Source organism: Emydura macquarii, unplaced genomic scaffold, assembly GCF_026122565.2.
Source record: "Emydura macquarii macquarii isolate MOO-44397 ecotype Brisbane River unplaced genomic scaffold, CSIRO-AGI_Emac_v2 contig_670, whole genome shotgun sequence".
Taxonomy (NCBI): domain Eukaryota; kingdom Metazoa; phylum Chordata; order Testudines; family Chelidae; genus Emydura; species Emydura macquarii.
Window position 1 is genome coordinate 508,951 of NW_027130807.1, and position 26,187 is coordinate 535,137.

At 51.7% G+C, this 26,187-nt stretch overlaps 1 protein-coding gene across 4 annotated transcripts in view; it reads right to left on the minus strand.

The window, feature by feature from the left end:
• Positions 1 to 26,187, minus strand: part of MYRF (myelin regulatory factor) — a 105,432-nt gene that overhangs the window by 52,120 nt on the left and 27,125 nt on the right. For all 4 annotated transcript variants that reach the window (XM_067541504.1, XM_067541502.1, XM_067541503.1 and 1 more), the window contains exons 2-4: positions 12,089 to 12,176; positions 10,525 to 10,860; positions 5,291 to 5,352 (exon numbers count right to left, since the gene is read on the minus strand). In XM_067541504.1, coding sequence (XP_067397605.1) covers positions 5,291 to 5,352; positions 10,525 to 10,860; positions 12,089 to 12,176 — 486 coding nt within the window. The remainder of the gene's footprint in view (positions 1 to 5,290; positions 5,353 to 10,524; positions 10,861 to 12,088; positions 12,177 to 26,187) is intronic.

The following is a 26,187-nucleotide window of genomic DNA, read 5'->3' on the forward strand; positions in this document are numbered from 1 at the left end:
GTGAGGCTGGTGGGGCTCACTCAGTGAGAACAGGGAAGAGGAGGAGGACTCTGTCTGCGACATGGAAGGAGCTGCTAGCAGACCCAGGATCTGCAGTGGACAGTTTGCGCTAGATGTCAGGGTGAGATTCGTAAGCTCATTCGATACACATCCCCCTCCTCTTCCCCCGGCAGTGCTGCCCATCCACATCCCAGCGCCACCACCGCAGCGTGCACTAGAGAAGGGAATAGAGATTGCTCACAAGAGCCAGACAGGCTGCTTCTGACGAGGGGCCAGAGGAGGTCCAAGCCCCTCTCAACGCCTCCCATGAGGAAGAATGAGACCTGAGCACCAGGCTGACTCCCTGGTGGCAGAATGGAGCAAAGTTCAGGCAACTTGCAATGGGGAGAAACCAGGCCCGGGAACTGGTCAGGCCCTTTGCATGGCCATTGCCTGACAAGTCCAAAACTTTCTTACTAGGAATCAGGGCGACCTGGCAAAATTACATGAATTGCCCAGCACCCTCCCATGGAGAGAGAGAGCCTGGTGGGAGGGGAGGCTTCTATGTCACTGGACTGTACCCCTTCCTTTCCTTCAGATGGGTTTTCGTAACAGCGCGAGATTTTCAGCTCCCCACGGGGATGTGTGTGATACCAGAGCGTTCCACTGAGGCTGCACACAAGGAAGTCTCTGCGGTGGCTCTGGAGGGGCTGGTGATGTTATAAACCAGGATGCTACCTTGTGGCTGCATCAGAGGGGTATCTGAGCATGGGCCATTCCCCTGTCACTCCCCCACGGGGAGGAAGAAAAGGAGGATGATTATAAATATTCTTTGGAAGTTCAGAGGGTCACAAGCTTTCCCATATTTTGGCCACTTGCTAAAATTGAGCTCCAATCAGGGACGAGGCTCCTGCCAGCCCATGTTCTATTGCTACAGAGCTGGGATGCACGGAAAAGGGACAGCAGTGAAGAGACAAGGGGATACTGAACTCACTTCCACGTGATGAGTGAGGCTGACTGGTTACATCTCATTATACACTACATCTTCGCTGTTTACTGCCTCTACTGGGATGCAGGGCTTTACACTGATTAGGTCCGAATCTCCCCGGGCTGCCTTCCTGACACCCATGCCCATCTGACTCCAATCCTTCCAGGTCACTCTGCAGCTTGATCCTCTCCCCCTCCAATTTTGATGCCACCTGCAATTCTGATCATTTACTATATTTACACCAGTGAGACACCTGACAAAGAACAGCATGACCCAACTGTGCAGGGTGCAGAGTGAGGCTAAGGTGTTTTTCAGTCCAGTTAATTGACAAAGCCTCTGAAAACCCCAGAAGAATCATTGGCTCGATCAGCACTTGGAGACAGTCAGATGTTTCCCGACTGTGAGAGAAGTTCCATAACCCACCTGGAAGTGCTCTGAGAAGCACAGCTTGAGAACTATTGAGATAGACCATTGAAAACATTCCCCTCTTTGTGGTGTGGTCAAGTCAGAAGGTTTGACACTGGAAGTCTGGACACTAATGGGGGTAAATCACAGCACTGACAAAGCACCGTAGGGAGAATGTGGAGCCAGTTACTGTGCATGTTGTGTTCCAACCATATCCCATGAGAGCAGAATCTCTGAACTCCATTGTGGAGCTGTCAGTCCTGGAACACACAAGGGTTCTTGATTTAGTCCTAAATGTAGCACACCATCTGGTCCAAAAGGTGAATATAGCTGAACCGCTCGGTAGTAGTAGTAGTAGTAGTAGTAGTAGTAGTGTAATTAAATTTAACATCCCTGTAGGGGGAAGACATCAAAAAACCATACCCCAGTAACATTTAACTTTAAAAAAAGGGAAACTATACAAGAATGATGATGCTAGGTTAGATGGTAATTAAAAAGAGCAGTCACAAGGGTAGAATGCCTGCAAGAAGCACGTTGACTACTTAAAAACACCATACTAGAGGCTCAGACTAAATGTCTATCCCCAAATAAAAAAAAGGGGGGGCGGATTGTAGGAGGACTAAAAGAATCCCACTGTGGCTAAACAGAAGAGTAATGGAGGCCCTTACAGGCAAAAAAGTATCCTTTCAAATTTGGAAGTCAAATCCTAATGAGAAAAATAGGAAGGAGCACAAATGCCGGCAAGTAAAATGTAGAAGTATAATAGGGCAAGCCAAGAAAGGATTTGAGAAGCAGCTTGCTAAAGACACAAAAACTAACAATAAAAATTGTTTTTAACTACACTAGAAGCAGGAAGCCTGCCAGAGGGACCACTAAATGACAAAGGTGTTGAAGGAGCACTCAAGGAAGACAAGGCCACTGCAGAGAAGATAAATGAATTATTTGCATCAGTCTTCACTGGAGAGGGTGTGGAGGGGATACCCAAGGGTTTGAGGGAGATACCCACATCACAGCTATTCTCTTTGGGTAACAAATCTGAAGTACTGTCCCAAACTGAGATGTCAGTAGAAGAGATTTTAGAACAAGTTGCTAAATTAAATAGTAATAAATCACCAGGACCAGATGGTATTCACCCTGGAATTCTGAAGAGTCTCAAATACGAAATTGCAGAACTGTAGTATGTAATCTACATACTATACTGAAATCAGCCTCTGTACCAGATGCCTAAAAGGTAGCTAATGAAATGCCAATTTTTTAAAAAGGCTCCAGAGGGGATCCTGGCAATTACAGGCCGGTAAACCTACCTTCAGTACTGGGTAAATTGGTCGAAACTATAGTAAAGAACAGAATTATTAAACACACAGATGAACAAAACATGGGGAAAAGTCAACACACATTTTGTAAAGGAAAATCCTGCCTCACCAATATATTAGAATTCTTTGAGGGTGTCAACAAATACGTGGACAAGAGTGATCCAGAGAATATAGTGTACTTGGATTTTCAGAAAGCTTTTGATAAGGTTCCTCACCAAAGGCTCTTAAGGAAACTAAGCAGCCAGGGGATAAGAGGCAAGGTCCTCTCATGAATCAGTAACTGGTTGAAAGACAGGAAACAAAGGATAAGAATAGCCAGTTTTCACAAAGAAGAGAGGTGAACAGCAGGGTCTCCCGAGGATCTGTACTGAGACCTGTGCTCTTCAAAATATTCATTAATGATTCGAAAAGGGATGTGAACAGTGAAGTGGCAAAGTATGTAGACAACACAAAATTATTCAAAATAGTTAAGTACAAAGCTGACTATAAGGAGTTACAAAGAGATCTCACAAAACTGGGTGACTGGGCAACAAAACGGCAGATGAAATTCAATGTAGATAAGTGCAAAGTAATGCACACTGGAAAAACATAATCCAACTATACATATACAATGATGGTGTCTAAATTAACTGTTACCACCTAAGAAAAAGATCTTGAAGTCACTGTGAATAGTTCTCTGAAAACTTCTGCTCAATGCACAGCAGTGGTTAAACAAAAAAAAACAAAAACAACCCCTAACACTATGTTAGGAACCATCAGGAAAGGGATAGAAAATAAAACAAGAAAATATCATTACCACTATATAAATCCACAGTGTGTCCCACCTTAAATACTGTGTCCAGTTCTGGCTCTAGAAAAGGTTCAGAAAAGGGCAATGAAGATTATCAAGGGTATGGAACAGCTTCCATAAGAAGACAGACTAAAAAGATGAGGGCTGGTCATCTTAGAAAAGAGATGACCGAGGGGGATACAATAGAAGTCTGTAAAATCATGAATGGTGTGGAAAAAATTAACAGACAAGTGTTATTTAGTCTTCCACACAATACAAAAACTAGGGGTCATCTGATGAAATTAATAGGCAGCAGATTTAACACAAACAAGAGGAAGTACTTTTTCCACACAACCCACAACTAACCTGTGGAATTTGTTGCCAGGGGATGTTGTGATGGCCAAAAGTATTACTGGTTCAAAAAAAGAACGAGATAAATTCATGGAGGATAAGACCACCAATGGCTATTAGCCAACATGGTCAGGGACACAACCCCATGCTCGAGGCAACCCGAAACCTCTGACTAACGGAAGCCAGGAGTGGAATACAGGGGTTGTCCTGTTCTGTACACTTCCCATGAAGCTCTGGTATGAGCCACTGTCAGAGACAGGATACTGGGCAAGATGGACCATGGCCTGATCCAGTGTGGCCGCTCTTATGTTCTTATCTTCTGTGTCTCCAGGGAACATTGTTCTCTGTTTTTTAAATGCTTCTAACCCCATAGCAGGGGAAGAGGCCAAGTCAATTACTGAGACATACAGGTTGAGACTGAGACAGGCCCCAGAGTCTCATGGAGCACCCAGCCCTGCCAAATCCATGGCAAAACAAGGTCCAAGGGTTTGAGTCCTCCCTTACGAAAAATTAGCCTATTGGGACAGGTTCTCCTCTTCTTCTGTCCTCTTGAAGCAAAGGGGCTGCTGCTCTGGCAGTGAGGGAAATCAGCCCTCCCTGCAGTGAGTGGCCCGGCCTCTTTGTTATATTTAAGGAAGGGCCAGGAGGAATTCCAGGGATTTTTTTAGTAAGATAAACAGAACTCTTGACCTCTTCCATAAAGAAAAGAGAAGGAGCCGTTCCCAGCATGGACTAGGTTGGAGACTGGAAAAAGGGTGCTATTGGGGGGAGGTACAGAACCAGACATGCCCCCGTCCCCTCCCACCCACCCTATAAGATGCTGCCAGTGCTGCCATCGAGGCATGCAGAACGTCACCACTGAACCAAACAACATCCACCCATTTCCCCCAGCCTGCACAAAGTGGGACAGAATGGTCCTGACCCCGCCTTCTGGGGGGGGGGGGGGGAGTCATCTTTGGGAGGGGCCCCGAATTTCCCCCGCCCTATGCAGGAGGCAAAGAAGAGCCCCCTTGGACTGGCTGGGCTCATTAGAGGGCAGGAAAAGGGTTGGAAAGAACTTACCACTAAACAGCAAGTTCATTAGTATCTCCACAAGTTAGTCTTCATATCCAGGAGGTGTGCGTGCCCTCGCTGTCTATTTTACACCCCCACCGTGGACACCAGCGAACGAAGGCTCACAGACTCCATTTCACACCCTGCCTGGGTACAGGTCTCTCTCTTCCGTGCTGCGTGTGTATGGATCTGCACCTCCACCCACTCTCCCGTTCCCTTTCACCCCCCCTCTTCGAAGACAAGCCGGAGAACAATAGGTGAAAGTCTAGGGATATTTACTAACTGATAATCTCTCCACGTATTGCAGCCGTCTGTTTTTCCCGTCTGATAAAGATTTCAGAGCCAACCACTTTCGTAAAACAAAGAGGGGGGAAGCTGGGAGGTTTGGGATTGCTTTTTTTTTTTTTTTTCTCTCTCTCTCCAAGCACTTACCATTCACCTGCTGAGGGGAGTAGGCTTCTGATCCAGAGTCCGGGGGAGAGTCGGGTAAAGTGCTGGATTGCAATGGAGAAAGAAAAGAGAAGGTCATTGCAAACCAGCTTCCAGCAAAACCAAGCCTTTCAGTTTGCTCACTGTGACTTCCAGACTTCAGAATAAACCCCCTTCAAACAGCACTACGGCTAATCCCACTGCCCACAGCGACTCCTGCTGGCAGAGGCTGGCACCAGAGCGCACACCCAGCTCTCCTACCCAGCACTCCCTACTACCAGGAGAGACTGGGACTGAAATAGCCATGAGCTGCCCCACAGTCAGCTCTTCTGCACCAGCTCCCTACAGCACAGCTCCCAGCCAGCACCTCCACACCATTATCTGCATCGCCTCAGGCTGGGAGAGGCTGGAACTGTAGTAGCTGAAAGCCTTGCACAGCTGAAGCCCCTGCACCATTCCCTGCTGCATCTCTTGCTGGGACCAGAGCTCCCCTACTGCCACGGCCTGAGAATATTTGCTACAGTGCCTCTTGCTGGAAGAGGCTGGAACTGGAGCAGCTGTGGGCGCCCCTGCACAGTACTTCCTTTGATTGTGTGTACAGGCATTTCATTTCACAGCCATTTTATTCACCTGCTAATCAGAGTCTTCTCTTTGCTCAGCAGCTCATGTCCAGTTAAAAGAAGCCAAACAGAAATGTATCTGTTCCCCAGAAAAAGATCACTGGTTTCACCATGAATAAACAGGCGGCTTTGGGGGTGCCTGACTCCGTTCCGGGATCTGACGCCTGAAAGCGAAGGCTGTGAGGCTGAGGACCAGATTCTGCTTTTCACTCACACCTGGGTAAATCCGGAGCAGTGCCACAGAGGTCAATGGAGTTCCTCTGGATTTACACCAGCGGCACTGAGACCAGAATATGGTCCTAAGTCTGCAAAAGGGAACCAAATATAAATAGAAAACTCTATTGGCCTCACCACACGCACCATGTCCAGGGATAAAAGGACTGACAACTAACTTCCTGCGTGCTGAGTGGCAGTTGGGCAGCAGGGGAGTGATCTGTTTAGTTATCATCTATTTATTTTGCCTTCTAGCATGAGGCTAACACAGGCTCCATGCACATGGACACTTCAGTCATTTAAAAACCACACGCAGAAAAATCCAGTTTGATCCAACTTCAGCTTTTCAGCACTCCTAGCCCTTCACAAAAAGCTCAACTCCTCCCCGATCATCCCAGCCCCTCAGAGACAGCCTGGGAAAACAGACAGGCTTTTACCGAGCCCGACAGATCAAAAGACTTGGTCTCTGTCAGAGTAAGTTCCAGAGAACACCCTGTCCCAGGATAAACAAATCTAACTGCCAAGTCCCAGCTGATCTTAACCACTCAGATGTTGAAATGCAGGCCTGGGGGGAAAGGAAGCAGACATGAGCCGGCTCAGGGTACGTCTACACTACAGGGACTAATACCTGCCTAGCTTCAGCACCGTAGCTATGTCAGCATAACCCCTTAGTGTAGATACGGCCTACAGAGATGGAAGGGATTTTTCTGTCACTATAGGAACACTGCCTCCCTGAATGATGGTAACTACTCAACCGAAGCATCCTTCCCTCAACCTCACTGCACCTATGCTAAGGGTTAGGTCTGCATAGCTACGTTGGTCCGGGGGGTGGATTTTTCACACCTGTGACTGACATGGCTATGTTGACTTACATTTTAAGTGCAGACCAAGACTACCGTGCCTTTGGGGTGGGTGGAAGGGAAAGAATATTGCAGTGAAGTAACGGAAACCAAACCGGAGTTGTTACCAAGTCACCTCAGGACCCAATTCAACTACTTTTGTCAAATGATCCCCCAAGGCTTAGGGTACGGAGCCCTTCGCCTCTAAGACACTGGCTCCACTGGGGCTCTGACTCAGGGACTGGGTGGCTGAAAGGGTCAGCAACTGGGAGACAGACTCTCAAGCCTCCGATGCGACTGAAGCCTATGTTAGGGCCCCAAAGTCATCACCCTCCGACTGCCGTTCAGCGGGCTGGAGAGCCCAGCTTAGCCCCTGGCAGGCAGGTGTCTTCATCACACAAGCCAGGGCCACCGTTGGCTCTAACTATCAGCTTTGTTGACCATCTCAACAGAGGGCAAGGACTAAACGGGTTTTTACTAGACTGGACACCCCACTCACCCCAAGGCCTGGCTGGAGGCTTGCACTGCAGTGGCCTGCCCTGTAGACGGTGGATGTCAGTCCAGCACCTTTCCCCATCTCTATCCAGCTGTGTACTTATAAGGTGCCCAAGCCCTGCAGGGCCTATGCAGCTGGACAGGTCATATATGCCTCCATCAGGCCAGCTTTAACAAGTCAGCTACCCTCATCCCCAGCCCCTCAGAGGGGTGCTCAGAACCACAGCCAGGCAGGGGAGAGAATTTCAACAGCCCATTGGGTTTGCCATGGCTGCTCTCTCAAAGGCAGCTTTTCTCTCCCGGCCCCTAGCCCCTTTCCAGTGCTGGGTTGTCAACGGGGACCGCTGCTTTGTTCTCCTTCCCGCATAGCAAAGCATGTACAGAAAAATAAACTTGGCACCATGGGCACCGCTCCCTGCCAGGCCAGGCCAGGCGAGCCCTACTGGCAAGGGGGAGAAGAGCCCAAAAAGGCCAAATCCCCAAGGGCCTCTCCTTTAAAATTCTCCCCACCCCAAAGGAGTTCCACTCCACAACGCAGAGCCCGGAGCCTCACCATGACCCCAGAACCACGCAGAGAAATTGCCTGGGAAATAGGCTTGGCATCATCTAACTGGGTTGGAATTTTAAACAGGGACTTAGGGGAAAAAATAAAATTAACCCATTCAAGTTTGGTGAGTCCTCGCCCCCTGCCCCTCCCCTTCTGCTCCACCTCCATATCAGCGACTCCTCTCACTCTATCCAATGCTGTGTCCATAACTTCTCTTCCAAACCCTATTTCAAGGCCTCCTCATCCAGCCAACCTTGTTTCCACATGCCCTCATGCCCTGTCTCTTCTTGAAGTTGTTGGTCTCTTATGAAAAGGGATTTGGGTAGGATGCATGGACATTTCCGACCCAGGACAGAGCTCCCCAGTGTCAAACGCAACGAGACCCTCACCCTGACGTGAGCACGGCAAGGCTGGCATGAAAGGCATGAGATTTCATTGGCTCCCACATAGTCTAGACACCAGAGCACTTGTGGGTGTCCGGACACAGCAAAGCCGTCAGGAGAAGTGTGTCATTTCTGTGAGGCTGTAGGACGGATCTAGGGCTACTTCAGAAATGCTGCCGTAGAAACTGAACCAACTTCATCCACATCTGAAGGGAAATCTCTGCTATGTCAGCCACACCGCAGTGATGAGATGAGATGACACCCCCAGCCACCGGGCAGGTGTGTTAGCACGGCTTATTGCAAGAGTAGTGCTTCAAGCCTGGGCGTCATGGGCATCACATAAGCCTGGGGCTAATGAAAAGGGTGTTGAACAACTGGAAGCCTCCTGCAGAGTGAGCCCCTAACATGACTGACTAGGAATGGCCGCTGTCAGGCTGTGTCTGCCTCATGTGCACCCAGCATGGGAAACCTCCATGTCACCCCCCAGACTGGGAATCCAATGGGAACGGACATAATCAGTGATTTTCTCTACCCTTGCCTCATTCATGAGTATCTTGCCAAGTCCCTCCAATGGGCCAAACCCAACCCAACAGCCTCAGTGGAATTACACCAGGGTTGAATTTGGCCCCGTGAATTCAGAGCCTTCCCAACTCCTGGGATCATGACGATGTTCTTCTCCTGGTTGGCATCACTAGAGCAGGCGAGACAGAGGAGAACATGAGCTTCACTGACATGCACAAAACCTGGACTCCATCCCAGCCTTGATCTTTGCACCCAACACCCGCCGCCGCCAAAGAGGAAGGAGATGGCTGCAAACGTAACACAGCGATGACACGAGCCACTTGAGATAAAGGTGCTAGGAGTAGGGGTAGGAGACTCCAGGATGGGTGAGGCACTGGTGCGGCTCATGCTGCAGGGGGTGGATGATACCAGACTGCTGGGTCGCCACACTGAGGGAGGGACGTGGCACTGTCAATTTCCATCGCCATCAGACTGATTTCACTTGGCTCCTCTGGAGTCTTCCTCTGCGAGCGGGGAGGAAAGGGTCTCCCCAAGGAGAAGCTGGGGTGCTCCTCCCAGCATGGTGGTAGGGACTAAAGCCTTGTTCTGATCATTAGTGCCCAAAGGCTGCCCAGAATGAAATGTATCTAACTCGTGTGCATGGGGAATGCCTTCTCCTAGCTCTGAGAGTTATGGCACATTCTGCCCACGGAGAGAATTGTCTCCACCCAAGTCTCGCTCTGTGGTGAATGCCAGTCTGCCCACCAAGACAGCCTCGGACCCATTCCCTCCCAGCGCGGGATGGCGTTCTCTCTCCAGCAACCACGGCACTTCCCTGCTTATCCAGCAGAGCAATCGTTGGCCTGGCATTACCATGGTTCTCTTTGACTCCAGCCTGCCATAGCAAGCCCATCCCTTCCCATTGTGGGATACACCTTCCCAGAGAGCAGGAATCACAGCATCTCCCTGGGTGCACTTTCTCTTCCTGGGGCTACATATTCAGTCCATCTAAGATCCAGAAACTCAGTCCACCTCCTTCTCCTCACAGGTTGAGCCTAGAGTCGGTTGAGCCTAGAGTCCATAGCAAGTGGGTGCAAATCCAGTCCAGGGCCTAGCTCCTTCCTACACAGAGTGAGAGATATAAAATACCATCCCAAGGTATTTGGGACACCAGACTCCATATCTCCTTGTCTGATTCAGCTACCACCTTTCACCTGGGAGAGCCACAGGGAGATCCTGGAATGAGGATTTTCTCAGTCTGGAATGGATTCCCAAGTATGCACCTGGTCCTGCCTAAGGAGATACTAAAGGATTCTCCCATCATGCATTTGCAGAGGCTCCTGCTATGTGTTCCACGATTCTCTTCGGTCCTCACCATCCCTGGCTTTAATGCCATCTGCTCTCATATGTGACGTTATTATTTCACCTAGTCCAATACATGTCACTGGCAGGAAGACCACAGCCAACGCTAGCAAACTCCAGCACCAAAGACTAAGCACCTACCATCAATATTTAGGCACCCGAGGGTTTGTGGGACAAACACAGCAGTCCTCGGAGCTCCTAATGTATAATCACCTGCAGGTCGAGAAACAACTGTGCTCCCCTCCCCCCCTCTTCTCCCTGCATCAGTCTCACTTACCCGGGTGCATAGGAAGCCTTGGGCTCTGATTTGATTGGAGGGACCACGTTATTCAGGCAGTGGCCGCTGAGGTACCCCTTGGGCACCACCATGCCATTGTTGTTATTGCAGTTGAGGTGAGCGCTGTAGCTGGGTCCACAGGGGTTGGCCAAAAGAGGACCATGACGGACCGGGCCTTGGCTGCCCGGGGGACAGAGATGGAGGGCACCACTGGAGGCGGGGTTGGTCACATGGGTGACATTGCAGAGGGAGCTGGCAGAGGCGGCACTGAGGGCAGCTGAGCCAGAAGGCTGGGTGTGCGAGTAGCTGGCTGAGGCAGGGATGTCAGGGAAGCAGCTGTGGGAGAGAAGTCGAGAACCTCAATAGTGCAGGTGCATGGCACCTTTCGCCTGCCACAGCAGCCCTTCGCCCTCCACTCGCACACCCACCGCTGGGAAGGAGGCACCGCAACCCCCATGGCACCAGCAAAACAGCACCTGCAGGCTCAGGCGGGGAGCTGAAGAAGGGCTGGGATCCAACCGCCGCCACTGGCGGGGGAAGAGAGAGAGGCAGAACGTAATCACCCAGGGCAGGGGAAACAAGCCTCATGTTGCAGAAACTGCTCATGGATATTTAAAGACTAGAACTGCCTGGGACCTGAACTCTATGACTCATGGGGAAAGCGGCAAGTCCAGCCGCTCACTCCCCTTTAGCCCCATGCTGTGGCATTGATTCAGGTCCCATTACACACCTGGGGCCTTCCTCTTAGGGCTCCCACACAGAGACTGACCAAACCCAACTCTGCTTACGTTGCAAGATGTGATGAGATGATCCCACTGCAGGCTCCCCTCAGCCCAGTGTAACAAACACCTGCTGGGAAGAGGAGAGCACCTCCCCGCTCAACATGTAGGGTGAAATGGGCTCCTCTCCTATTGCCAGTACCCCCAGCCGGCCCAGATCCCCCACTGCCAGCACCTAGGGGGCTACAGCCTCCCTCCTGTAGTGCATGCCCTCCTTCTGCACTATGAAATCAGTGCACCCCAGCCTGGTGTAGACAGTCAACTCTGCTGGCACCAGGGAGAAATTTCCCTTCTGCACACACTCAGTCCTAGGGATCTCTCTCCCCTCACTTAGTTGCCGGTGCATTTTGCTCCCAGCCTGATGACCCAGTAGCTATTCCTAGCAGCAGAGGGAAGCATGGGCCAAAATGCATTCATTTGATGCTCCTTTGTGCCATTTTTAGTCCTACCCAAGGTAGCGGGTGGTGCTCCGAGGACTGGAGTTAAAGGATTCTCCACTGATCCTACCAGAGAGGAAGGAAAGAAGAAAGGTGGAAAGAGAAAAGAAAGGAGGGGGTTTGGGGAACAGAAGGAGGGACTGAAAATAACTAAGGTAGCACAGAGCGACAGATGGGCGCTCTGAGACAGGCAGAGAGAAGACAGGTCAGAGAAGCTCTTTATGAACAATCCATAGCACTCCTGGAAAGGAGAGAATTCAACGTCTCCCTCAGAAAACAGCCCACAGCTCTGCCTCCCCCCCACCAGCAGCCTCCCGCCATCGGGCTGCGCGCGAGGATGGGACTTACATATCTGGTGAGTCTTCTTTGCTGATGTACTCTTCCAAAATGCTGGTGTCGATGTTGGAAGGTTCCAGAGCGCCATTAATGTCGTGGCCTGCAGAAACGGGAGGGAATGGAGGGGGCGAGAGCCATTAGAAAACCAGATGGGTCACGGCCCCTCCCTGAGAGATCAGAGTGACGTACAGCTCTTCCTACTGCCCCAGGCCTGTCCCCTGCAGGAGAAGAAAGGGACTGAGCTGAAGGCAAGAGCCACTGATCCTCACGCAATCAACAGAGAGACCACCTCGGCATCCACCCACCCCCCGGTCATCCCACGACACGGGAAAATGGACAGGCACCGCTTGGGGACCATGGGGGCAACAGGGCAGGTAGGGAAGAGGCAGAGTGATCAGAAAGTCCATGGGACACAGGAAGTACTGGATGGTAAATTGTACTGACTGCAGGGGCCCACTGGGCCAGGCCTGGGTTGCTTGGGCTGTTGGACTCTCTATACTGGGCCTCCAGAGAAACATGGAGGATGGCGTCTGCCAGTAGCGTAGGCCTCGTCAGCGTGAGCTGCAGGAGCCTCTGGCTTTGCCTGGGCCACTTGCCCTGGTGGAAAAGCTGCTTGGGTGTGGGCTGCAAGAGCCTGTGGCTAGCGCGAAGTCTGGTGCTCAGCAGCAGGGCCGCACTGCGTGAGCTCTGTGGGTGGATTCGGGAGTCTGGTTTCATTCCCTCCCCGTTGGGCCCTTGCCTTGGTTTCGCAGAACATGCTGAAATTTCTCCGCTGCTGCCATGCCAACTTTGGCACAGATCTCACCTCCCCTCTCCTGTGAGGGCAGCACTAGACTTTCTTCCCCTTTCCCCTAGAGGTCCCTCCTCCTCCCGTGCTGTGGGAGCCAGGCTGGGGTTCGTTCGCTGAGAGAAAGTGCTTCTTTTATCTGCCTCTCTGGAATAGGCTTTTGCAGCCCGCTGGGGCCTACGCCAACCCCAAGTGCCAAAGGCACTGCCAAGAAAGGGGGAAAGCAGCCCCAGCCCCTCCTTCCCAGGACTCAGATAACAAAGGCGGCCCTTCCAAAATGGCCCGATCCCTTCAGCTCAAGGCGATGTGTCACTTGCCCAGCAGACGCGCGCACATGCACACACACACACACACACACACACACACACACGCAGTCAAAGGACCACCCGCCCCCTCTGAGCCACCCTGTGGGGAAAGGTTAGCCAATGAACCGCAAACGCGGAAAAGAGGGGCTTCAGCCAGCGTCCAGCCAATCAGATTTTTCCCCTGTGAAAATCCCTTTCATACCAAGACAAACAAATCGGCAGAAATAAATCCAGCTAGGAATTTTGCCAAGCGAACGGGGGTGGGGTGGGGGAATCTTTTCCTTGGTAACCCAGGTCGGAGAGAAAAGCCTGGGTAGGGATTCCATTGTAAAGCACCTAACCCTTTGTGTACCACACACCTCAACAGCAGGTCACGGGGAAGGGGGGCTCGCTGCTACAAAAGAGAGCATCCAGCTTAACACATGCCGCAACAGAGCCTGGAGTCCACAGCCCCTCCAGCGCCCTGGCCAGGACCCCACAGAAAGCCAAGGGCAGGACAGCTGGCTTCTCTGGGTGACAAGATGCACAGAACATTTCCACAGAGTGGTCATGGAGAAAAGGACAGTGGGTCACGGGAGCATCGGGCTTGCTCACTAGCCATGGCCATGGGAGCTGCTGCCTCCTCGTCAGAGAAGCTTCCCTAGACACAGGCATCGGGTTGGAATTGCAAAGCAGCAGCGCTGCCCGAACTGGGCGTTTTCTGGCTCAGGTGCTCTTCAAACTGACAGCACCTGATGTAGCCAGGATAAGTGCAGGCAGGTGCTGCTGCGGCTTCCCCCAGCTATTCCAGGCCTGCCCCGCCGAGGATTGCTAATGCTCCTGCTATTCCAATGCCAGCTTTCTCCTCAGCAAAGGCTTTCAATCATGCTAAATCATGGGCTGACATGGACAAGTGCCCACCAGGGAACCATTCAAAAAACTCACTTTGCTTGCCACACGATCCAAGATTTGAATCCAGATGTCCAGAAGTGGAGGGCCACTGCACTAATTCCTCTCCCTACACACAGACTACCATGCTTCCCTGAGGGGAGCTCTCTGAGTTGCTGGTTTCAGAAGTCTCCTTCCCAGTTCAAAGCTCTAACAAGGTCTGCATGGATGGGCAGAATCCCTGTTTGGGGGCGGGGGGGACGAGGGCTCACATACATCCCTCTGGGATGGACTGTGGCCATTCCAGAGTCTAATCTCCTCGGCCTTGCTGGTATCTCAGCTCACACCTTCCTAGCCACCTTGCCTTAAAGGTCACCTTCACAAAAATTCAATCGAGACCCAAGCAAAGGGTGAGATAAGCACCCTGGCGCGGAAGGTGCGTCAGCTGAACGGCTCTGGAGCTGCAGCAGAATTGATAACAGCCACAATGGGGGGACTGGCTGTGGGGTAGAAGGGGAGGGGCAGTTCTTTACCTATTAAAAATAAATCCAATGAAGGACTTTTCTCAACAAGAGGCTGATGGCCTTTGAGCCAACTGCAAAGGGACTGTGAGTAGCCGGGCTCCATGGAGTGATATTCACTCTTCCCAGCTGGCTGTGGTCCCAGTTCTTTGCAGACCCGAGAGACAGTCCTCGTTTCCCACTCTTTCTGATCCATCCCAGCTAGCACTGAGAATCTCTTCTCCTGGATCTTCCACCCTTCTCCTGGTCCTCCGAGTGCCCCTGCTTGTCTCTCTGGGGCAGAAAATATCTCAGGAATGTCTGCGCAGCTAAGCGCGAGCTCTTAAGAGCATCTCATTGCCTGAAACGTCTGTTCAGCAGGGACTGTTACCAAAAGCCAGCTTAGGTGATTAATTAAAAGCTAATACCACTCTTTAGAGTCACGAGCTCCTAACGACATTAACGATGCCCCTCCTCCCCTGCCCGCTGGGGATGAAGAGGGAGAAAGAAGCCACAGAAAATGGACCCATGAAGCTGAACACCCTCAAAAGCGCCACAGGGAACAGAACAACTCATCTCGAAGTCCCAATAATAGGGCGATGGAGCAGAAGGTAGCAGCAATCATCAACATACTCAGTCAATGAGCTCCTATTCCCTCTGCTCCACAGCCAAATTCCAAATCTAACAGCAGTCACCACCGTCCATAACTCTGCCTAACGCACCCAGGCTCCAGAACCCACTCCAGAATCCCCCAGAATCCAGAGCCCTGCCGGAACCGTGCCAAGGTCTGTAATCCACGCCAGAACCCCCCACCATCCACAACTCTGCCTGAAGTGTGCCAAGGTCTGTAACCCACACTAGAGACCCTCACCAACCATAACTCCACAGATGTGTCACTCTCCCGGAATCTCCAAAACTCACTGAACCACATTCTGCCTTCCGTCACCATGCAGCAAACCCTCAGCAACTCTGATGACCTCAGTGGAGCTGCTTTGCGACAATCCTGGTAACTGAAAACAGAATTTAACGAAGCCCAGGGCCATATGAAGAGCCTTCCTATTCCCAAACCTTCTGGGCCCCTCCTCACTTTCCTAACCCTCTACAGTCACTCCTGCTGCAAAAACATGTCATGAGCCTGCCAGACTCCTAGCTCTGCCCTAGCCTTACCACCTTCTTGTGGGTCATGTTCTGTCCCAAGAAGCCAAAGCCTTCCTGTAATCAGCTTTTACTCCATAATCATTGGTACTGCCTCCCTTTTCTCCATAACCCTTCCCAAAGTCTCCCTCCACACTCCGGAAAGTCCCTGGAGGCTTTTTTGGAACCCTACCCTATTTCTCTGCCCCAGTTCCTCCCAAAGGGGGTGAGAGAAAGTGTGGGGAGCCGCAAAGGTAAATCTTGCTTGAGAAGGACAAGATGACATTCGTTCCTCACCAAAGAAGTCAGGAGCTGGGAAATCAGACGCCCCTGTACGTGGGAGAATGTCAGGAATCCCACTGTTTGGACTGGTTTTCTCTGCCTTCCCCAGACTTCCCAAGTTGGTCAGTGTCTGAACAGAGCCTGAGCACCCCGCCCACCTCCTTTATGTTTTTGGTTTGCGGCTCATCTCTGCTCCTGTCCCACTAGACTCCCAGGCACTTGACCAGCAAGCCACAAACACCCACTGTGCCCCCCCCCCACCCTGCAGCACGCTCCTGTGCTCAGCACATCAAGTTCGGGGACACGGACAGGACCCAGGAATCCTCACGAACGTCTCAGCTCCCCCCCCCCCCGTGAAGACTGCAGTGTTTTGCAGCTGTCTGAAAGGGTTAACAGCGCCCTTCCCCTTCGAGTCACTGTATTTACAGGTCTTAGAGATTAAAACCAGAATTCACCTCGAGTGATAGGCTGATAAGTTTATGGTATTTCTATTTATAACAATCCCTCCCCCGTCTATGCTTGCTCTGCTGCCTGTCTTCTAATCACCCATAATCCTCCCCGGGTCACGAGGGGGTGGGAGGCAGGGTGAGCAACTGACAGAGAGCTGCATCCTGGGATACCTTAACGAGAACCAGATGTGAGAACCTGGAGAGGATGACAAGGTCAACCATTTTAATGGGCTGCTGAACTTCAGCAAGGGGAATAAGTGAGTGCAGGCAAAGCTCCCACAGGCAGGCACGAGGGGCGGGAGTTACACAGCGATGACGCCAGGCCCGCAAGGGGGCTGTAGGCTCCCCCAGGGCAATGTCTCCACACGGCAGCACGGGCCGAATTCTGCTCTTGGTGACTCTGGCATCATCAGTGGAGGTTGCTTGGCTGTATCTGAGAGCAGAATATAGCCTTTGGCCATTTGAGTTCACACTGAAGAGCTGTGAAAACGGAGGAGAGGAGAACCAGTTCGGCTAGAGTCAGAACTGACTAAAACTCTCTGCCCAGACCCAAAGCTGGACCCTAAAGAAACCTTCCTGCAGCTTCCAAAGCATTTCCACTTCCTTCCCCACGCAGCTCAGCAGGTTTGGTTTTCACCATCTCTGCCCAGTCTGCTTCCCAGAGCAAAAGAGCTGGAAAGGCACAAGGAACATCTCAGGATTTTCAGACCCATTTTGGATCTGAATGTTGGGGGGTTTCTCCGCTTCCCTGAGCCTCTGATGCGCACCCATGGCTAGCCCACATCACCAGCTGCAGGGATGGCTGCACAATCACTTTCAACATCATACGGGGAGATTTTCAGAGGCACAAGGCAGCCCCCAAAACTGCCATTGAAGGTGGGGGTGAGAAGTGAAAGAGGGGCTAAGTATTCAGCTGCCACTTGTGCCTTTGAAAATGTCCCCCTTATTGATTTGGAGCAAACGATGCTCTGCCTCTTAAGATGGGCACGCCTAGACGTAGGAGACAGTGAAGCTAGCAGAGGCAGCAATGCCTAGTGGTCAGAGCAGGGGCAGGGAGACAGGACATCTGATTTCTATTCCTGGATCTGCCACTGTTTCCCTGCGGGAACTTGGCTGAATCACATGAACTCTCTGTGCCTCTGTTTCTCCATCTGAAAAGTGGGAATGACTATTATTACCCAGTTCGTAGGGCAGGCATTCATCCATCCATTAACCTTTGTAACGGATTTGGAGATCTTTGTTTGAAAGGCACTAAAAAAAGGCAAAGTCTAGTGACCTTTCATGCCCATTTAACCTGTATGTCAAGAGTCTTCCCAGGAGCAAGGATGCCTGGACATCAGTGATTCAGTCTTTACAGAGAGAATTCAATGGCTGCACAGTGCCTATGGCAAAGTGCTACGACGCGAATGGCCCTTGGCACTTACCATCTAGCATGCCCCACGTACAAAGCACAGCTAGTCACTCACCGTAGCCCCCTTTGGGATTGGTAAGTGCTAGTCTCTCCACCTTACCAATGGGGAAACTGAGTCACAGAGCACTCAGGTGACTTTACCAAGGCCACACAGGGAGTCATTGGCAGAATATCATGCTGCAGCTAGGGTGGGGCAGCTGCCAGTACAGCAAGTCAGAAGCACCCAGGAGCTCCTGGCTCCCAGTCCTGCATTCGCCTATCTACACTGCATTTCCATTGGCAGGTGTAACAGCAGCCCTGGACAGCAAGCACTGTATAGCCAGACACAGCTGTCGCAGTGACATTGTTGTGTGCATCAGCTCCCCTTATCTGGTGCAGCGGGCATTGTGCTTCCCGAACACAGTGGTGCAGTGACACTAGCCTGGGGGCTGTATTGCATGCAGGCTGGCGTTCTACCTAACTCCTCCATGGTATTTGGAGGGGCCCCCGTAGCCTCGAGGTGCTACCGGTGTCACAGTTGTGTGCCCCGCCCCGCCGAGGTGGCATCAGGATGAAGTGATGCTAACTGCAGGGACTGCCTCATGCATGCCATTGCCAGCGGCGGATTCCCGTGAACATGCACAATGGGTTGTGAAATCAGCACACTGGGCTGCAGCATCGGCACATTCCCAGCACCTCGCTCCGCTCACAGCCCCCTGCCGTGTTTATACTTCCCTCCCGGCTGATTGGCCAGGGCCTGGCCACGAGTCCGAAGAATCTACCGGAGAGATTTCTAACCAAACACCGCCTAAGCCTGGGGAGCTGAGGGGTGAGCAGCTACGCTCCAGCTCCTCTTCCTCATCACCTGCAATCCTAGCCCTGGCCCTCGGCGCCCCTCCTTCCAGCCAGACTAGAACCCCAGTGAGCCAGATTGCTACAGCAAAGGCCTGTCCTACGGGCAGCCCCTCCCCTGGGACATGAGAAATGCATACGTCTGAGCAGCACCTATACCCTGCTCCCTCCAAATTCATCCCCACCCACTAGTGACATGGGACACACAGGGGTCAGAAGCAACACTGACGCCCTGCCCTCATCCCCCATGCTTCTCCACCCACCAGCAACACAGGATACCCAGGGAGTCAGGTGGCAGCACCAATGCCCTGCTCTCCAAGGGGCCACGTCTCTGACTCTGTCTCTCCAGTGAGATGAGACACTTGGGATGCAGAAGAGGCTCAGGAGGCCAACCCAGCAGAAACTGCTGAGGGAACAGACAGCTCTTTGCTTAAAGAATAACATAAGAGTGATTTTTCTTGGGACAGAAATCTCTCTCTCTCTCTCAACCCTGTAGGGTGCTAGAGGATCCAACCCCCTTCCCCAGAGCTTTGGGGGGTTGATCACCGCTGCCTGCCCTCCCTCCCTCCCTCCCAGCCACAGCCCACGCATCCGCCCCTCCCCGAGATATGCAGCCCAGCATTCCTCGTTAATTATGCCCTTTATTACCTGACTGTAACATTAACCAGTCACTCCCAGGAGAGGTGACTCCTGTAACCCAAGCAGGAGGCAAAACTGAACCCCCTCTTTCCCCAAGTACTCCAGAGACCACCCCGGAGTAAGACCCCCTCTGACCTAGACTGCTCCAGCGTGTACACACACACACACACACACACACACACACACACACACACACACACACACACACACACACACACACACACACACACACACACACACACACACACACACACACACACACACACACACACACACACACACACACACACACACACACCCCCCTCCTCTCCCAGCATCAATACAGGAGCGAGAAGGGCAGCCCAGCTGAGCGATAATATGATTCACCCATGACCGGAGCTCCCACATGCACACTGAGCATCATCTCCTGGGTTATTTTGACCTTAGGCTTCCCCACGCCAATGGTGCTCTTTGATGCCACGCCAGGACAATCTGCTTTGCAGGCATCACAGCGATTTGCTGCACACATTTAGGGCACTGCAATAATTCCCCCAGAAACAAAAGGGCCAGATCCCTGGCTAGTGGAAACTGGTGTAATTCCATTGGCTTGAATTGCTTTGAAGTCCACAGAGCTACTCCGATTTAAACCAGCTGAGGATCTGGCGTTGCTTCAGGGCACAAACTACCACCACAAAATGGGAACAGCAAGGAAAGGCCCAGCTATGGGAGAAGTCTGCACTCTGTTTTGTCCCCTGGGCATCACATTATCTGCAGCCTGCCACATAGGCAGGTCTCCTCTTTTCCAAGGGTACAGAGATACGCTGCAATCCCTGTGGTCACACTGGAGAGTAGAAAGCTCTAGCCCCAGCAGCACACATGCCCTGTGACGTGCCCTGGGGGAAGTCTGAGGTCAGAGTAAACGGAACATGGGGGCTAGAACATAATGCAGGGGCACTCGTCAGTTCCCAGTCCAAGGGCCGCTCAAAGTCCCTTGCCCGTTTTTCATTTTTTAAAGGGGGCAAATAGGCTGAGGCAAATACAGAGAGGGGTGGAAAGTCTCATCCAAGTCAAAAAGCTTTGCCGTAGAGAGGCCAATGCGCCTCCTAACATTGTCTTACTTCCCTACAGTGCCTTTCAGCCCCAGGGATCCCAGAACACCCTTCCTCCTGGTGAGCAATGCCTTTCTCCAGGAGCAGCCCCACGGAACTGAGTGGGCTTTCTTGGGGAATCAGGTGTGACACGACACGCGTAATGGGATCAGCATCTGGGCCTTTGCAAACATAGGTAGACACAGGAATCCCTCTATCTGCCACTCACCTGCAGTTGCCGCTGGAGTGGCCTGTAGCGCCTACTTTGCCATTCAGGGCAGTTACTGCATCTGACTGAAACGATGGGGAAAGAGGTGGGGATTTTAGGGAGGTGGGTTGTAGGAGCCCACGATGGAATTCACTGGGACACTAGAGTTAAAATCCCTATTTCTTCAAAAAGACCCAGGGGACCCTCAGTGGCCACGAGTTCCCCATCTCGCCGATGAAGGGGGAAACCTACAAAAGTGCAGCACGGTGCCCCCTAGAGCTGTGCAATACTGAATCAGCGTCCCCTCTTGAGTCACAATACCACCTCCTATAATACCGGGGTGTTCCCCACAGATCTCCCGTCCAAGTATCATCTAGACCTGACCCTGGTTAGCTTGAGCGCTGAAGAGCCCATGGTCCCTTTATACATACTGAAAACAGTTTAGTTTAGTTTGCTTTTCATGGTAGCTTTCCTGCCTCCTGCCAGTCGCAGCTCTTGACTATCCACGCCGCACCATGCACTGCACTGCACAGCTATTCCTAATGCACTGGATAAAATGGGAGCTGAGCCTGCCTACGCAGAAGTGAGCTGGCTTCCCTGCTTTCCTGGGTTTTGGGAAGAACAAGAGATGCCGTGAGGGAATTCCCACTGTAACAGTGCTGGGAGTTCCCATCCATCCACGGAACCATAGGACGGCACCACGCTCTGCAGCTGTAGGGCATGTGGCATCTCTCTCAGGAAGCCCAATGAGTGGAGATGGGCAGTGCCATGGAGAAGAAGTGCCTCGATCCAGCTCTTTTCTTCCAGGGATCTCCCCCTCTCCCTTCTTCTGGCCATTTCTCCTCCTCCTCCCCAGGTCTTCCCCCTCTGCCTTTTCCCCAGCCACTCTTCGAGTCCCTTCTATTATCTTCTACCGCCACCTCTTCTCCACCTCCCTACTATTTCCCCCACACTATTCTTCTCCTGGCCCCTTCCCTCCCACTATCTCCATCCCACTGGCCTATCTCTTTCCCCATCCAGCCTCTCCACCCTTCTCTTAGCCTCTCCTCTGCCCTCGCCAGCTGTGAACATTGGCATGGATGGAGCCATTGTCCTCTGGGCACGGGGAGAGAGGAGGAGGGGGAAGGTGTGAGAGGAGACACAGTGGAGCGTTTGTCCATTTCCCTGCTGCTCCCCCCTCCGCCGTCAATGGGCTGCTTGTCAATTCATGCGCTAAGATGGCGGAAATCGCAGCTCACACACAAGCGTTGCCATTTGGCGGTGGCGAAGGCGCCTGCTCGGGGGGGGGGCACACTGGCCTGTTTGTTTGGAGACCAATTTCACCGCCACGAATGCCTTGGTCACAGGGAACCTGCTCAGGCCTCCTTCAGGAGCCGATGTGGGGGGAGGCCATAGAGAGAAGAACCAGAGGAATCACCCTCATTGGAGCCCAGCAGGCCTTCCTGACCTCATCGCATCCAGAACCGATGCCCAGGCACCCACAGAGCTTTCCCTCCATCTAACCCCAGTGCTCCCAGCCCCCAAACGAACACCCCCAGGAGTGGGGTGGATGTCGCTAGGGTGTGGCTCCCTTGGCTGCTCAGTGAGGGGCAGCACACGCACATTGGATGACACAGCCCCTTTGTCCAGCAACTGGAAGAGGCTAGAGATTGAGCCACCCCTTGCACCAGATGGGAATAAAAATCAAGCCCCCCCGAGGTGAAGTGTGTCACTGCGCTGTGCTCAGGAGGAGTGGGGGGGATCCATGGGAGAGGCAGTGGGTCTGAAGGGATCCAAGGCCTGTTCCTCTCCCTCTGCCCAGGCAGCAGGATCTTGGTACAGAAGCCACCTATAGGCCACTCTGCTGCTTCGAGACATGCTACTGCCTGGGAAGTAGCATGCCCCCTCATGCACTCAGACACCACCACACGCTTGCTTCCCTCCGAGACACTGAACCTCCCATGCGTGCTCTTCTCACGTGGGCTCACCCACAGCCATGGGACAGTCAGTCAGGGCCCAAGCATAATTTTTTTGGGCCCAGTACAAACTTGTAACACGGGCCCCCTCCCACACACATACCCATGGGGGTTGCAAGCTAGGCCGGGCCCCCCAGGGCCTGCAGGCCCCAGTAAAGTATACCCTTCCCCCCCCCCATGTGGGGGCCCTGCAGCCAATCCTCCCCCAGTGCTCACCCATGACACCAATAGGTCACCCGCCCTGTGCTCCCCTTGCCCAACGAGGCTGGGGGAGAAGGCCCCACCACCGAGAAGAAAGGTTGTCTCACAGTCCAGGCCTTTGCTCCCCCATCACAGGAAAGCAAGGGGAGGGGGGGACAGCTTCTCTATTCTGACTCTTCTCTCTCATCAATGAGGAGACCACGGTCTGGGGGACAGCCTCTCTTCCAACCCAGGCTGCCCGCTACAGAGAACCAGCCTCTCAGCTGGTCTCCTGAAGAGCCGTAGCAAGTTGGCTGCCATGTTGGAGTGGAGTAGCTGTACCCCTACTACTCTGCTCCTGCCCAAGTCTAGTCCCCCACAAGGGAGACATGGAAGGGGGAAGGCCCCTCAACACAGTCTCCTGCCTGCCTCCACTGTGTATGATGGACCTCTGTTGACCGGGAGCCCAACCAACCAGAGAAATAATGGAGTCAAGTTCCAAATTCACACGCCCAGACCCTCTGAAACATCCCCTGGCCTGACAATGCATCCCTCATCCCCTCACCCTGCTCCACCAGATCTGAAGGGGAAGCTTCTTCTCATGGGTTTGTGGCTAATGGACAGGAGTGGAACACAAGACATCTGGATTGAAATTCCTACTGAGCCACTGACCTCCTGTGTAACCCCAGAGCGCCCCACCTGTAAAATGGCCTCCTCTTCTCCCACCCGTGTAATTGCCTCATCTGTAAGCTCTTCAAGGCAGGGTCCATCTCTCACTATGGGTACGTCTATACTGTACGCTCAGCCCAGGCTCTGATTCAGGTTTGAGCCCAAGCCCCCCATCCATCCACACGCAAATCAGTCTGACTCGGGTCAGCATTCACACCGGACTTGGGTCCTGCTGTGATGTGAGTCCAAGCCCTGGCATTCTGCAGTGTGGATGCAGCTCGAGCCGCAGATCAGAGTCAGAAGGTCGGTGCAGTATGGATGTGTTAAGCACAGCTGTGAAACCTGGGTCCAGCAATTGTAAATCCAGGTTTACAATGCAGTACGGACACTCAAGCACAGGCTTGGAAACAGCAGATATGTCTACACAGCAAAAAAAAAAAAAAAAAAAAAACACCCCGGGGCGGTGAGTCTCAGGGTCTGGGCTTGGCCCTACAGTGTTAAAAATAGCCATGGAACCGTTCCAGCTTCGGCTGGAGCTCAGGCTCTGAAGCCCAGGGAGGGGGATGACGGGTCTCAGACTTACTGCTGTGGGCTTTTTTTTTTTTTTTGTCATGTAGATATACCCACTGAGTCCACAAACAATCCCCCATGTGTCTGGGTAACACTTAGCACAACAGGGCGGCAGCTGGGACCTCTAGGTGCTGCTGTAACATAAATCATTAATAAATAACAGATTTAAATCCAGGTTTCCGATGCTGAAACAGAGCCTTTCGGAGAGACTCACTCAATATTAGTGTGCACTGAAGCATACTTTCACGTAAAAAGTAATTTCCAAATCCACACTGACTTATTACTATTCATTGTCTGTATTACAGTAATGCCTTTGGGTCCCATTGCACAAGGGGCTATACAAACACATCATAAGAGGCAGCCTTTGCCCCAAAGAGCTTACAATATAAATAGACAGGACGGACAAAGGGGGCAAGGGGACACCGACGCTACAAAGAGGTGGACTGATTTAACCAAGGTTGTACAGATGATCAGTGGCAGAGCCAGGAACTCCTGACTGAAAATCCACTGCCTTAGCCACTGAACCATGCCTAGCATCTGCGTGATGGCCCCTGAGACTCTGTGAGCAGGACTGGCCCCTGGGATACTCTATAAATCTTACAGAATGGATAGACAACAGAAAACATTAGAATGGCTAAAAATGAATAGAAGCCAACCTGAATGGTCTGGGGCACTACTACCAGTGCATGAGATGGCTGCAGGAGACTGGATTAGCAGATGCATCTTCACAAGACTCAGCAGGTCACATAGCCCAGAGGACTATAGCAGCGTTACATGTCAGTTTTAGAGAAATGCACTCCACTTATATACTGCTTGGGAGCGCAGTAAGTGATTTGGGAAGATCCAGCGCGCTGAAGCCCTATGTAACCTGTCCTAGGAAAGACCCCACCCCTCCCCAACCTTTCAGGCAGGATGATTATTAATAAAATAGTAATAGGATAATACAGTCTTAAAGGCACCCAGGCACTTCACAGAGTACATAAAGACGGCACACTCTGTTTTGGCCCTGTCAGGGTGCAACGCAGCACCTGTGTAATTGCGTATGGAACAGAGAGGAAATGAAGACCATCCCATCCAGTTGAACTGATATGGCGAATTTAGGAAGGCAGAACATGTTTATCCAGATAGGAATTGTGCCAGGACGTTAGGCTTTGGCGCCACTATTTGTGCAAAACTGACACAAGGCCTTTAATGACCAAAAGTGGCAGGTGAGTGGGCTTCACCACTCATCTGACTGATGGCACATCCAGCAGCATAGTATTCTCAATAGCACTGTGCTAATGTCTTTGCCGCATAACTTACTTACAGAGAGGAACACTATATGCAGATTACCAGCACTGCATAGATTTTCTCTGAAGATCTCCCATCCAAAATCAGAGCAGACCAAACCCTATTTAGCTAACACCACCTGCTAAGGTCACAGCGTAAGGCTGCAGACCTAACTGAGAACAATATGAAGTAAGAATTTCCCAGAGAAAACCATCAACACAGCAGCCCTTTTTGCATACATCTTTCATGTGCCCTGCATGAACTTCCCAGGATGTGACAGCATTTTCCAAGATCTAAGGCATGCTGTAGAGGAGAGAGAATTAGCCTGACAATACTAAACACATATAGATAGGACCATTGTTACTTTCCTTAATAATGAAATGAGGATATGATTCAAAATGTGTCACTGCAGGTGTATGAACCTCAATGCTGCTACCCATCACACAGTGTAAATTACACCACTGTAGGTGCAGCCAGCACTCAGGAGTTAAATGTTTTATTAAAGCAAAGGTTAAAATGATCTAATACAGAATTTAAAGAAAGAATTTCTATACATCTGTGTATGATGTTTAAATTATCCAAAAGTACATAGTTTTGTTTTAAAAGTCATAAAATACATATAGCACATATTCTACTACACAGGAGCTGCTTGAAATGGACAAGTTAGAACTTCTCTTGGCTGTTTGGCTAAGGTCTAGGATTGATTTAATATCTGACTCATCCTCCACTGGGAAACCATACCCTGCTTATGCTCTTGCAGGGGGATGGACCCACAGATATAGTAAATGTTATTCATCTCGGACTTCGCAGATTCATAAAGGTCACAAGGGAAAAATCTCCCCCCCACCTTTGCAGTAATGAGTATCTTCACTGAAGCGCTATAGTGGCACCGGTGCAGTGTTTTAAGTGTAGACATACCCTTAGGGATCTACGTCAACAGAAGCAACCTTCTGTTGACCTAGCTACCATCACTCAGGGAGGTGGAGTT